At 35.8% G+C, this 14,460-nt stretch overlaps 1 protein-coding gene across 4 annotated transcripts in view; it reads right to left on the bottom strand.

Annotated features, from left to right (window-relative positions):
* The window catches only part of abcg2a (ATP-binding cassette, sub-family G (WHITE), member 2a), a 43,657-nt gene that overhangs the window by 9,634 nt on the left and 19,563 nt on the right, over window positions 1-14,460 (bottom strand). Inside the window, exons 1-4 of one of the 4 annotated variants that reach the window (XM_022664443.2) lie at window positions 4,662-4,809; window positions 1,751-1,954; window positions 726-785; window positions 429-543 (exon numbers count right to left, since the gene is read on the bottom strand). In XM_022664443.2, the coding sequence (XP_022520164.2) occupies window positions 429-543; window positions 726-785; window positions 1,751-1,954; window positions 4,662-4,663 (381 nt within the window). In that variant the 5' untranslated portion in view covers window positions 4,664-4,809. Of the gene's footprint in view, window positions 1-428; window positions 544-725; window positions 786-1,750; window positions 1,955-4,661; window positions 4,811-11,039; window positions 12,633-13,745; window positions 13,823-13,993; window positions 14,084-14,203; window positions 14,359-14,460 lie in introns of those variants that run through there. The other 3 variants (XM_022664444.2, XM_049486408.1, XM_049486409.1) reach the window with 3 other exon arrangements.

The following is a 14,460-nucleotide window of genomic DNA, read 5'->3' as shown; positions in this document are numbered from 1 at the left end:
AATAATTTTGTTTATTAAAGAGACAAAACTATCCAAACCAATTAAGCCCTGTGTGAAAATGTGTTTTCCCTCATGAATTAGCAAGAATCACTTAAATAGAACCTGTCGGTCAATGTGAAGCAGATAAAAGATCTCAAGAAGAAACACATTATGCCCTGATCTGAAGAAATGAAAAAATAGATGAGAAAATAAAGGAAAAGTTTAAAAAGTAATTTCTAATTTTAATAAATCAGATTATTATTTAAGAAAGTGCTTTTTGTATTTTGTCTGATATTAAAGTTTGTTTGATATTCTAAAAAAATATCACTATAACAAAAACCGGGCAAAAACAAAATAAATCTGTTCACTGACATTTAAAGGGGATAGATTGCATTATTAAGCTATTGTATTTTCATTATATCAGTGGCAATAATATCATGTGTGTGTACCTGTACTACATATCCAGACAGGCATTTGAAGTTGGGCGGTTGTGGAGCCCCATCTATCAGAACTTCTCCGGTCAGTCCTTTGGGGTCTTTCCTCGCTGCCAGGACATCCAGAAACCTTCATACACCCAAAACAATTACATCCATCATCCTCATTACCAACCCAGAGAGGATTATAATAAACTGCTTCACCTTCACACTGCAACCACAATAATACCACAACACTGAAGGGTCAGAAGCAGAGCATTTACAAAATTGTATCTATAAAAATATATATAATATATGCAGTCAAACACTTACGATGATTTTCCACTCCCTGTAACTCCTAATATGGCGTTCATTCCATGCTTCATAATTCCACTACATGTGCAGACATAAAAACATATGCACTATGAGGCAGCATAATGTTCACTCCACCATCCTTATACACTGCAGACTGAAGACTACAGTCACAACAGGTCAGGACCGCAGGCAGGTCAGTCCAGTACCTGTACCTTATTTTTAGTTCTGTTTAATATATTAAATATTAATATGAAAAATATATTAAACAACACAAAATAATTGGTAATGTTAATATTGGTTGTATTTTATTAATTTAGAATGGGCAGTTCTTTGAATTTTATTTCTAGTGTAGAATTAAAAAAATGTAGGGCCCCATTTTAGCAATCTTTAGGCCAGCTGTTTACCATACACCGCACAGACTTGATTTAGGGCATGTCCGTCTACTTTTCTATCATATCGACAGGAAAAGAACACCTTGCACAGCTTGAAACACTCAAAATGCATCTATACATTATCTTAATTAATCATGAGTGTGTTTTGGGTATAACATGGAATAAGCCAGTCAGCATGTGACTTGCTATTCCCTTTAAAAGCCAAGTGCACTGTGACTTTGGTGGATTGGTGTTTTATTTATGTTGATGTAGAATAATGCTATTTTATTTTGTATTATATTTATTGTTGATGTAAAAAGATGCATAGCTGCCAACTGACACATGCTATGGGTTTGTGCACTGCTGTGTGTAACAAGCGGGGGTATACGCATATTGGGCGCACACAATTCACTGACAAGATAGCAATATACATCTGACTGTTGACATCAAGACCTCTAAGTCCATCAGCGTAGATACATTGGTAAGCGTCTTGCTATTTAAACGACGCAGGCAGAAGGTGTGAATATAAACTGTGAAGTTTAAGATAGCAATGAGCATCACAACGAACCTTTTGTTGTAAGATAGGGTCCAAAATGTTAATAGACTTCTATAGATCATTAGTGCTAATGTGGATCTGCTGTGGACCACTAGTTCCAGGTGAATGAAACTCACTTGAGATCAATGAGGATGTCTTTGTGGGTGATCTTCCTTTTACATATAAAGCCGCTTCTTATGTCCACGGCATAGTGGATCTTATGGAAGCTCACTGTGGCCCCGCGCCGAGAGAATGAGGTGGAGGAAGAGGAGGTGGTCTGTTCCAGCTTTCCGTTTTTGGAGCTCCCCACATTGGGGAGTTGAATGCTCTGTTCTGACATCCTGCAGAACACAGAAAAACATAGAGAACAGGTGAACTGGTTACAATACTCAACCTTGCCCTGTAGAAAATCACAGTAACAATCCTACTACTGTAGAAAATCACAGTAATAATCCTACTACTGTAGAAAATCACAGTAATAATCCCACTACTGTAGAACATCACAGTAATAATCCAACTACTGCAGAAAATCACAGCAATAATCCTACTACTGTAGAAAATCAAAGTAATAATCCCACTACTGCAGAAAATCAAAGTAATAATCCCACTACTGCAGAAAATCACAGTAATAATCCTACTACTGTAGAAAATCACAGTAATAATCCAACTACTGCAGAAAATCACAGTAATAATCCTACTACTGTAAAAAATCACAGTAATAATCCAGCTACTGTAGTAAATCACAGTAATAATCCTACTACTGTAGAAAATCACAGTAATAATCCCACTACTGTAGTAAATCACAGTAATAATCCTACTACTGTAGAAAATCAAAGTAATAATCCCACTACTGTAGTAAATCACAGTAATAATCCTACTACTGTAGAAAATCACAGTAATAATCCCACTACTGTAGAAAATCACAGTAATAATCCAACTACTGTAGAAAATCACAGTAATAATCCAGCTACTGCAGAAAATCACAGTAATAATCCTACTACTGTAAAAAATCACAGTAATAATCCCACTACTGCAGAAAATCACAGTAATAATCCTACTACTGTAGAAAATCACAGTAATAATCCAACTACTGTAGTAAATCACAGTAATAATCCTACTACTGTAGAAAATCACAGTAATAATCCCACTACTGTAGAAAATCACAGTAATAATCCAACTACTGTAGTAAATCACAGTAATAATCCAACTACTGCAGAAAATCACAGTAATAATCCTACTACTGTAAAAAATCACAGTAATAATCCCACTACTGTAGTAAATCACAGTAATAATCCTACTACTGTAGAAAATCACAGTAATAATCCAACTACTGCAGAAAATCACAGTAATAATCCTACTACTGTAAAAAATCACAGTAATAATCCCACTACTGTAGAAAATCACAGTAATAATCCAACTACTGTAGTAAATCACAGTAATAATCCTACTACTGTAAAAAATCACAGTGATAATCCCACTACTGTAGTAAATCACAGTAATAATCCAACTACTGTAGAAAATCACAGTAATAATCCAGCTACTGCAGAAAATCACAGTAATAATCCTACTACTGTAAAAAATCACAGTAATAATCCATCTATTGTAGAAAATCACAGTAATAATCCTACTACTGTAGAAAATCACAGTAATAATCCAACTACTGTAGAAAATCACAGTAATAATCCTAGTACTGTAGAAAATCAAAGTAATAATCCTACTACTGTAGAAAAGCACATTAATAATCCCACTACTGTAGAAAATCACAGTTATGATCCCACTACTGTAGAAAATCACAGTAATAATCCCACTACTTTTTTTTAACAGTGATTTTTGTTTTTACAGTAACTTTCTACCTACAGTAACTTTCTGCCAGTTAGTTACTGTGATTTGCTTTTGGTTCACAGTAAATTACCGTTTAACTCATCTCATCTCATCTCATCTCATTGTCAACCGCTTTATCCGTGAAGGGTCGCGGGGGGGGGCTGGAGCCTATCCCAGCAGGCATCGGGCGGCCGTTTAACTAATGGCAGTTAATTACTGTGATTTTATTTCACAGTGAATTACTTGTCAATTACTGCCAGTTACTTACTGTAAATTTTACTTACTATAAATCACATTTTTTACAGTGTGGTATAGCCGTTTAAATTTGAACTCCACCTGCTCTAGTGCCTTTGTCTCCGGAGCATATTTGATTAAATTTCACACTAACACTGTCTAACAATTAATTTTTCAAGATTTATTACAAATATAGAGGAATGTTGAGGAGTTGGTTAGCACAATGAAGTTGGCCAATTACTATATCTGGTTTGGTACTAAAATGTACCGAAATGTTTAAAAAAGTGTATAAAACCATGGTGGAGTGTATGTGCAGAATGTCTTAGAATGAAGTATGTACAAATAGTCTCCAAAGTGTTTCCAGATTCATCGATATTGTACCATCATCAATATTACACATGAAAAACTAAAAAGATGTTTAGGTTCACTTGTGGGTTTGGATGGTTAATAAAATGTGTACATGTGTGTTGTACACATCACGACCCCTGGTGCCGTTCACCAGCATTGTATAAAAAATCTAAACCTGTGGTGCTTACAGCCAAACATCTCTCACCACATCCACCATGACTTACATTTTTTACATATCAACCACTGAAATACGCATACAGTTTTTATATATAGAGAGCTGGCTATCAATTATTAGGCAATTACAGGTCATCCCACGATACGATATTATAACAATAAGTTGCCCACAATACAAATTATTTCACAATACTGTGATTCTGTGAAATTCACAAGTCTCTTTAGGTGAATATCAGAACATTATCACATTTCATTTGAAAAGAAATTGTTATTTATTCAATTCTATATCTGAGATTGAGCAATTATATTTTTCATTGAAATACTTTATACTGTTTATATTTTGTTTGTATTTAACGTTTTTATTTACAGAATGCATGTCTATGTATTGTTTCTTTATATGTGAAAAATATTAGTTTACAGTAACACCTGAATCTGTATCAGCTACTGAAACTCTCAGACAGTAATACTCACATTTTCCTGAATCCGGTTTTTCTCTGTTTCTGGTGAAATCCGCCAGGAAGCGGCTCTCTGGCTGTTCCTGAATCAACTGGTAAAATACAGTAATATCAGAGACTTTATCTACAGAGGAGCTGCAGTCTCTCTCTTTCTCTCTCTCTCTCTCTCTCTCACCAGGGGAGGATAAGTGTTTTTCAGCACCACAATCAACCAATCACAGTACACAGTACATCTGATCCCAACTAAATATAGGGCCAATATTGCTGATATTAATACCAATACTCTTTACTAAATAAGAAACAGGGTACTTGCTTTTATATAGGGGAGAAACAGTGTTTCATATGGAGTTCATTGGTGAAAAAGTTTTACACAAAATAATACAATTTTACAAATCAAACGGAAAAATGGGTATATTATTGTAAAAATGGAAAAAATATATCAAATACATATTTTGAAAGTTGCTTTTTTATTATTGTTATTATTTGCAGTTTTATTTATAATATTTTCTTTTGGATTTTGCCAGTATTTGCATTACTTTTTGTTTTTTTTTTGTGCATTTTGCTGCTAAAATCTTTTGGTTCTTGAATTTCTCCTTTACTTCTGCTTTTTTTGTTTTGCCTCAGTTTTCACTGCCGGTGGGGTTAGAAGAAGGCGTTTACATCCAATAATCATTGGTCATCTGATTTTAGACTCACAGGTACACTGAAACCGATGTGTGTCTGAGACTTAACCACACCAATCCCACCAGCTTTCACACATTTCCAAACATTGTTGTATTGTGAGTGTGTTACTGTGTGACAAACAGCTTGTATTTAAAGAATGTAGAATGCGCTAAATAATTGCAAACGATTAAACAAATAAAGCATATTTTCTGACAGAAAGAAATGGGCATTTATACATGACATTTTTTTACATTTTAAATATGTTTAATTTTAAAGAAAAAAATTTACATGCTTTAAAATATTTTGTGTACTTCTTTTACATAGTTGTTTTGCAACATTGACACATGTATTAAATTAAATTATGAACCGATACACAACCACAGCATGTTTAAAGAATTTTACCCAAAGTTTAAAAGCTTTTAAAACTGAAATATTTGATAATGCTCTGTGTTGACAGAATAAAATATATAAAATGTTCTTGTACAGTGTCCAGACAACAGGTGGATGTGTTCTTAAATGCAAGCACAGTGCATTAAATGACACTACAGTGTATTCACTCAAACAAATAAGTAGTTAGGTGGATTTAGCTGGTGTTTAAAAGCTTTAAAAAATTGCCTCTGAAACGGAAACATTTTGAACTGATTTTTGTTTTTTTGTTTTTTTTATATATAAAACTTATGAAACATTTATAAACTCAGATTTTGCTCAGTTGTTCCATATGAACAAACCAGCAGACTGAAATGCTCCAGAATGCATTTCACATAAAGTTCTCACCAAGCTCCCACACAAGTTAGTTCATTCAGAAAGCAGGTATGATCATTTGCTCTTATGTCTTCAGAGATGCAAGGTTTAAAGGAGACTTTATTGTCATTCGCATCATATGTGGTACATAATGTAATGTGTAATTTTGGGTGTATATATATATATATATATATATATATATATATATATATATATATATATATATATATATATAATATAAATAATATATTATATAAGAAATGTAATTGTAGTTACACAAAAATGTGCTGAAATATTTTATGTGGTTTTGTATTAAGAAATTTGTAACATTTTCATTATAAAATGTATACTCCATTTGGACTCTCTCGAGCGCACCCTCTGGTGGTGTAACCAACCTGGAAAATAGCCTGTTGACCCGGTTTAGCCGTTATAGACATAAGCTGTGTCTCAATTCAGTGGTTCCCTCTTTCGTAGGACTCATTTGAAGGCCGATTACGTCACTGCGGTGCGACTAGGCTGTCCCATTTCAAAGACTGCTTCGAATGCGGCCGACGAATGCAGCCTTCTTTTCCTCAGAAACGAAGGATGCACCGGGTGTATACTTCACGGCCTACAGTATCCCAAGAATCATTGCGCCAGCTTATTTCAGCGAGAAAAGGGCGGAGTCAGCAGAGGAGTCGGCAGTATTATGTAGTTTATAGATATATAAATACTTATAGATGTTATAAATATTATTTATATATTATATAATTTATATTATTTAGTTTATATATGTGTATAAGTATTCTTTAGTTTATATATGTAGTATCATGTTTATGTTGTTATATGTTTTTAGTTTATAGATATATAAATACATATATTTATTTACATAAACTAAATTATGTGTATATATATATATATATATATATATATATATATATATATATATATATATATATATATATATATATATATATATCTGTGTGTATGTCTTAATGTATTATTTAGTTTATTTATGAGTATTGTATAAACTACATAATACTATATATATATATATATATATATATATATATATATATATATATATATATATATATATATATATATATATATATATATATATAAACTAAATAATACTTTATTCTAATTCTTTCTCTTTTATTCAAATTCATTGCAAACACCCTTTTATTTGTTTATGTTCAGTTCCACCCGTTCACATTTAAAACTTTTAAGTATTTGCACAGTTAATTAACCTGGACTTAATAAATTTGGTATTTTGTGGTCTGAAGCAAAACTAGATCAAAATCTGTGGCTTATTTCTCAGCTCTGACTTTGGTTCTGGCGGGTAGAATCTCAAACTTGAAACAGGAAATACTCCGTAGGGTAGACTGTCCCATTTCAGTAGAGCCACTGCAGCCTACCCATCCTTCAAAGGACACGCCTTCGTAGACCGCGTCCTTCGAAGGATGCAGCCCCTGAATTGAGACACACCCATAATAAACATAGATGCCTCATAGACTGACGCCGCCTATTGGAGCTGACATGTCACCGTGGCCGCCATATTGGAGTTGTCATACATGCGCCCCAGTGCATTTATTTACACTGAGGAAGGTGTAAAATACACCTGTAATAATGGTTGGTTTGTTACAAACAGCAGAGATGTAGTAATGCTACAGGACGCTGTCACACATTACAAAAATGTGCTTTCATGTTGAAACACTTTGTATTATGCACTTTAACAAAGTCAGACATATGGTATGGCATATTAACAAAGGTATAAATAAGTGTGTAAATAAATTCATTTTATATTTTAATAAAGAAACAATATATTATATATAAAAATCTAAATTATAAATAGTGTGTGTATTTACGTTTTGATCATATTTCAAATGAACAAAAAACTTGTTTTATTGTTTATTTGTGTATTTACTTTGTGTTTTTATTTGAAAAGAGATCTATCTGAAACAGTTCTCATGAAACAATACCTTTATAAAGTCTGACAAAAAGTGTATTAACTTAACATAACATACAATTCAAAGTCGTATTATCAGTTTATTTTATCTAGTGAAAGACAAGATTTATTTTCATCTCCTCGTTTATAAAGTTCTGGCGCTAACCTAGAGTGAGGAGACCCAACCAATATGGCAGTGACGTTGGCTTACACTCCAACACGTAATGAGCTATGTATAGTATGTCTATGAGTTCCCGAAAATGGCTTAAACCCTCTAGAGGGAGCCCGCGAGTCCAAAATGAATGGGGTGAATTGAGCTCAACAGCAAAAAACTCAAATTATAAATAGCACCCTTGGCTAGGAAATTTCTTTAATTTTGGTATAGTATAATGACATATTTTGTGAAAAAAAAAATCTAAGAAAACTTACCTGTGTACGTGTAAATGGTGTGACTATGCACTAATTTGATCTATAATGATTAGCAAGAGCAACAGTCTACTATTATCTGTTTAATTGTATGCTAAAAAGCAGTAAAAGGTGTTAGAATTGCAGGTTTGTGGGTGCTTTGTAAAGTGTTGTAATCATTTGCTGCTGCAAAATAAAAGGAGCTGCAGACAAAGCTACTGCAGATTTTAAGAATGGTGAGCTTGATGTATCCATTTGACCTTGTACGATATTTATAACCAGTGATGGAGCCGCCAAGTATAAAGAAAGGGCCAGGGAAATATCACAATGGAGTGTTTTATACTTCATAAACATTCAGACACTCCAGTTAAACGAAAAGAAGAGTGATGAATCTGGGATTTTAAGTCATGTCAGATAATAGGTCTGATGAAGGTGCTGAAACAATAGGCTTGTAATTACTGACCTGCACCAAGGAAGGCCAGAGGATAGAGATGAGGGACAGAACCAGCAGCTCAAAAATATCAAACATTCCTGAAGAAGGACAAGATGTCTAATAGTAAGTGTTTGTCTGCGCTGTTTTTTATTAATGTAAGGCATTTAAGGCACACATTAGCATTCCTGATCATTATTTATGTCATTTATACAGCATTGGGTCTAGGTTGTTAATTCATTAGTAAAAGTGTTGATAGCAGGAACGCTGAGTTTGTAGTTTTAGAATACGTGGTATAAATGTGCAAAAAGCTGTGTCTGTTTTTTGCTACTTGTGTGTAAACCTTGGTAATACTATAACTGTTATATCCTGCCCAAAGTAGGGAGCTCACAATAACACAACCAGACTCTGAGCTGGGTACTATCACACTACTTTATTCTACTTCAGTCATAATACATATTGGAGGTACGAGGCGCCACCTGGTGGTGTGGCGTGACAATATGAAGTACCAATACATCACAACTCCTCCCTTCTTATTCAGTTCCCCGGATTCCCAAGAAATAATTTAAAGAAGTATTGGCTTAGGAACCTAACCAACTCTGTCTTCTTTTTTTAACAGTAACATTCAATCAGCAACTAACTGAACAACTATGAACATAATATCCTAACTTAAGGGTGAGGGTAGACTGCCTTGAGTGTGTCGGGGGTATTATTGTGCCCCCCTCTTGAGACAACACTCAGTAACACAACAATTTAAAGACTGAATCCAGTGGTTTAAATATTCAGTGTATCTAGTGGTTTGCAAATCCGTCTTGGATATCAGTTCTGTGTGGGTGGGCTGGGGTGTGGGTATGTGTGTCTGACTGACCTGACAGTGGCGAGCTTTTCGCTGACACAGGGCTCGCTGTCTCCGACACATCACCAGTGTCAGTCATGGCTACTGGAACAACTGAAGCGCGTGTCGAGTGTTTCTCTGCGGCCGGCTGCACGATGCTGGGGTGACAGGCCACCATCTGGTCTGCATGTCGACTCCATTGTTGATTTGACGCAACATCGACCTGGTATGACCTTGGCCCTGCTTGCGATGTAACCGTCCCCGTCATCCACTTTTCCTCCCCCTTCCGATAGTCACGGACTAGCACTGGGTCTCCCACTTCAAAAGTTCTCGCTTTAGCTTGAGCACCATGGGGCCGTTGATGGTCCTCTTGTGCTCGATCCACCACATCTGACACGCACGGTTTCAGCAGGTCTAGGCCGTTGTATCGAAGCTGTACCCCTCGACGACTTCAGAGCATGTTTAAATGTCTGCACAACACGCTCTGCCAGGCCCTTCGTTGCCGGGTGGAAAGGAGTGGAGTGCTTGTACGTAATGCCATTGGATGTTAAAAAGTGGGCAAACTGCTCAGAAGTGAATTGAGGCCCATTATCACTCACCAGGACCTCTGGTACCCCGTAATGACTAAAAAGCCCCTTAACACTTCAATCGTTCTTGCAGATGAGGTTGAATCCATCAATATGACTTCAGGCCACTTGGAATGAGCATCCACAATGACTAAGAACATGCCGCCCTCCAAGGGGCTGGCGAAATCGATATGAATTCGCTGCCACGGACAGGCTGGCCAGGGCCTTGGGTGCAGCGGTGTGAGGGCTGGGCTCTTTTGGCATCGTTGGCACAGGGCGCATGTCTTGCACCTCTCCTCCACCTGCACATCCAGACCAGGCCACCACACGTAGCTTCTCACCCAGGATTTCATCCTGACCACACCTGGCTTGGAGCTCATCTAAGACCAGCTGAAGTAGTTTGGGTGGGACTACAACTCGATTTACCCATATTAAGCAGCCCTGAAGTACAGAGAGTTCATCTTTCCGTAGGATGTACGGGACCAGCCTCCTATCTGCATCCTTGGCTGGTGGAAAACGCCCGGTCCACGCCATCTCGATCACCTACAAGAGTGTGGCATCTGCTTTGGTATCTCTTTTCACCAGTATCTCATGAGCTTGTGTTTAATGCAAACTGGTACTGTAACGGTACTGCAGTACCCAGTAGTGTTGGAGTAGAAATGAAACTATATTGATCATTACAAATAATGATCTATAATAAATTATAGAGCACCTTCGCTAAAAGGTCAATTTTTATGCACTGATGACCTATTTATTTACTACAAATTTATTGTACATATTCAAACTTATTTCCTTAACCAAATATATGAAGAAAACATGAAATGTGCAAGTTATCAAAATATTTATTTTTCATCTTTAACAAAATTATACAATACTGATACATTAAAAACCTCAAAAGATGTGACCAAGTATAAAAAAGAACATAATGAAAATCAGACTGTAAAGCTAAGGCATACGATGCTTATTGCATTCAACATATTTACAAGTATCAGCAGTAAACTGCTGTATATGAACAGTGCAGGAAAATGAGTAGACCATATAAAAAATACTGTAGAACATACCTGCCTAAATGTGGCTACAATCAAATAGTCAATCACCCAGCCTGGTAGAACAAACTTTATAGAACACTGTCAAAACTTTATTTAACAAGGCCTAGCACAATATAGTTTTTTCTTATTTATTTTTTTAATGTTGTGCTGATGCCATTTGAATCTTTTGAGTATCATCCAATCCAATACAGATCCAATAAAGCTGAAGCTGTTTTAATTGAAGCTCTTCATACTGTGATCTAAGCACTCAACATTTCTATTATCCTACAGCAAAGAAAACACAGCTCTTTTAATGCTAATTCTGTCCCTCCAGTCAAGCTTGGTACTCGTGCTGAGAGCAGGGGAAACTTCTCTCAATGTAGAGATCTGTGCAAATGCAGCAAACACAAGATCACAAGCATTATTGGCCCAAACGCTAAGAACACTTCATTAGTGTTTTATTAGATTTTAGTGATTTAAAATGCATTTCTGAAACAGTAATCTGAACTTCAATTTTCTATATCTTGGTCTGTCCCTATTTAAAGAACATTTTTATACTTGCCTATAAGGTCTGTGTATGTGTGTTTGTAGTGTCAGGCTCATTAAACCTAATGAGGCACACTTTGTTTTCAGTTTAAAGTGCTACACTACTACGCATAACTAAGACCCTATTCACAGAGCAAGCGATGCTACAGTAGAAAAACTTTTGGTTGCCTAAGTACAGATCTGTGTACTGATCTTATGTACTACAGTTTCTCGTTAGGTAGATAGGGAATTTCGCTAATGTTCTAGAAAGTTGGCCCGTCTTCACAACAGGTTCTATGAATGCACCTGGATAAAGGACGGATAGAAACATTCAGTTAAGATAATACCGGCTGTTAAGATTATTCACATATTAGAGGTCTGAGTTAAAATTAAACCAAACTCAGCCTACGACTTAGTAATAAACTTGAGTGCATAAATAAAATAGAACAAAATCTTAAGGTAAGCTACGCATTTACAGTATATATGATTTTTGAACTAACAACAATTATAATATTAGATTTTTGTATCTTTTTTGGAAATATTAGTGCATGATTAGGACAGGGGAGTGAAAATCTTAACCCCCATTTAAAAAAAAACATGTTGATTAAGAAGTGCTCTTATTTGCATAGTTTAAGTGAAAAGGAATTCGGGCCACTCTGCTACTAATGCAGAGTGTGAAGTGTACGAGTGCGTCAGACAGTGTGCGTGTGTGTCTATGTAAATTTCTTGATGAAACGTAGCTTCAGGTAGGCGATGCTGAGGAAGATGATGGTCATGCAGCCCAACGCCACGATGTTCTGCCACATGCCCCACGTGGAGTAATCAATGCCCTGTTCAGTCAGGAATTCCTCGCCCGTGCTGCATCTGCAATCAGTTATTATACAATACTGTGGATCAAACTTTCATCTTAGGCAAAATATGATTCACACTTCAATAAGTTCTACAATTTACACTTCAAAATAAATTCTAAATAATGAGAAATCATATAATTAGATATATTGAACTGGGGTGTCCAACTGTACAATTACACTAATATGCCACGAGATTTGTCATGTCCTATTAAAGCATAAAGAATGCTGCACTGATCTGCAGGATGTGTGTGTGGGTTCTGCTGCACTGAATGTGGGTGTCAATTCTGCAACATTCGCTCGTCTGATTGCTTGGCCAAATTCTAGTCAGACACCACCGAACATAATCATTACCATCCCCACCAGATACCAAAATCAGTTGGGACATTGAGTTTCATTGGCCCAATTCTGGCATTGGCCCAACGCTGTTAACTGTTCTCACAACTTGGGAAACAGAATAATCCATCCATTTGGCTATAAGGCCTTACCCAAACTTATACCACTTATATTGACTTACCAATAACCTGCTACCCAGTGGTCAACCCCACTCACAAGATAACACAACACTACATATGCAAGTGTTCCCAAGCACTGCTATACCATGACTTTTGACATGTCAGTGTAATTCATACATTTCTGTAAAGAAACCTTTTTCAACATATTTAAACATCTGGACATTTTATCTATAAGAGCACATGCTCTTAATATTTTAAGGTTAAAATCCTAATGTAACATAAATGACAAAACAACAATTTCATTACTTGTATTTTAACATTGTGTTCTAGAAATTGTGTTAGAACTAGTTGTGTGGAATGTTAAACATTTAATTAAAGCATTTGAATAGTTCAATAGTTGAAACAGATCTGTAAAAGCAAATAATACACTTTTAAAAAGAGCTAGTTTAATCAAAAGCACTAATCCAGCACTCCTACATTCTATATTATATTTTTCAGATCCTGGATCACACATTCACACACTATACTGTGATGCTCTCAGTATGATTAGTATGTGTCACGAAAAAAAATCATGGATTAAAATGAAGGACAGTTCAATTGTCTATATGTCAATACAGACAAAGATTTTCTTGAGTTTCCATAAGACCCAGAATAAAAGCAAATACAATACTTACGTGATATTGAGTGCCCCACTAGCATCGGGCCGAGAATCACAGAACTGCAGCCCAACAAACTCGTTCACCTCCAGAGCCTAGACACACGATTAGTATCATCATCATCATCATTATCATCATTGTCAACAGCATCATGTATTGTTTATGCAGAATTAAATGCAGACCACTGCAATTCCACTGGCAATGCTCCAACCTATATAACTATTATAACTGATGGAATAATTTAATGGATCCTGTTGGCAACTTACGGTTAAGCCATAGCGAGGAATGCTCAGATACTTAAACCACTGCAGCCAGTCAACAATGCTGGGCAAATTTACCAGCAAGCCTGAGAATATCTACACACACACACACACACACACACACACACACACAAATTAATGAATCAGTAATACAACAATTTAACAAATTAATTTATTACATCAATCAGGAATATGTTAGTATTTGAGCATTCTTACCATCATGAACACAAAGCTGATGGTCATGAAGATGTTGGCGATGGCCACGACACTCTGGTCAGCAGAGATGGCCATTGTCATGGCTGTTGCTGTGTATGCAGTCATTGCAACGGAGAACATGAAGAAGAAAAATGCTCCTGCATCTGCTCTGTAACCTGAAATGGGAGGAAAAGCAAAATGAACATTTAATTAATATTTTATAATCTTATGGCTAAGAACGTAATTTCGTAGGTCTACCAACGATTAAAGATCCAGCA

This window comes from Astyanax mexicanus, chromosome 13 (genome assembly GCF_023375975.1).
Source record: "Astyanax mexicanus isolate ESR-SI-001 chromosome 13, AstMex3_surface, whole genome shotgun sequence".
NCBI classification, from domain to species: Eukaryota; Metazoa; Chordata; class Actinopteri; order Characiformes; family Acestrorhamphidae; genus Astyanax; species Astyanax mexicanus.
This window is presented reverse-complemented; position numbering and strand designations above follow the sequence as displayed.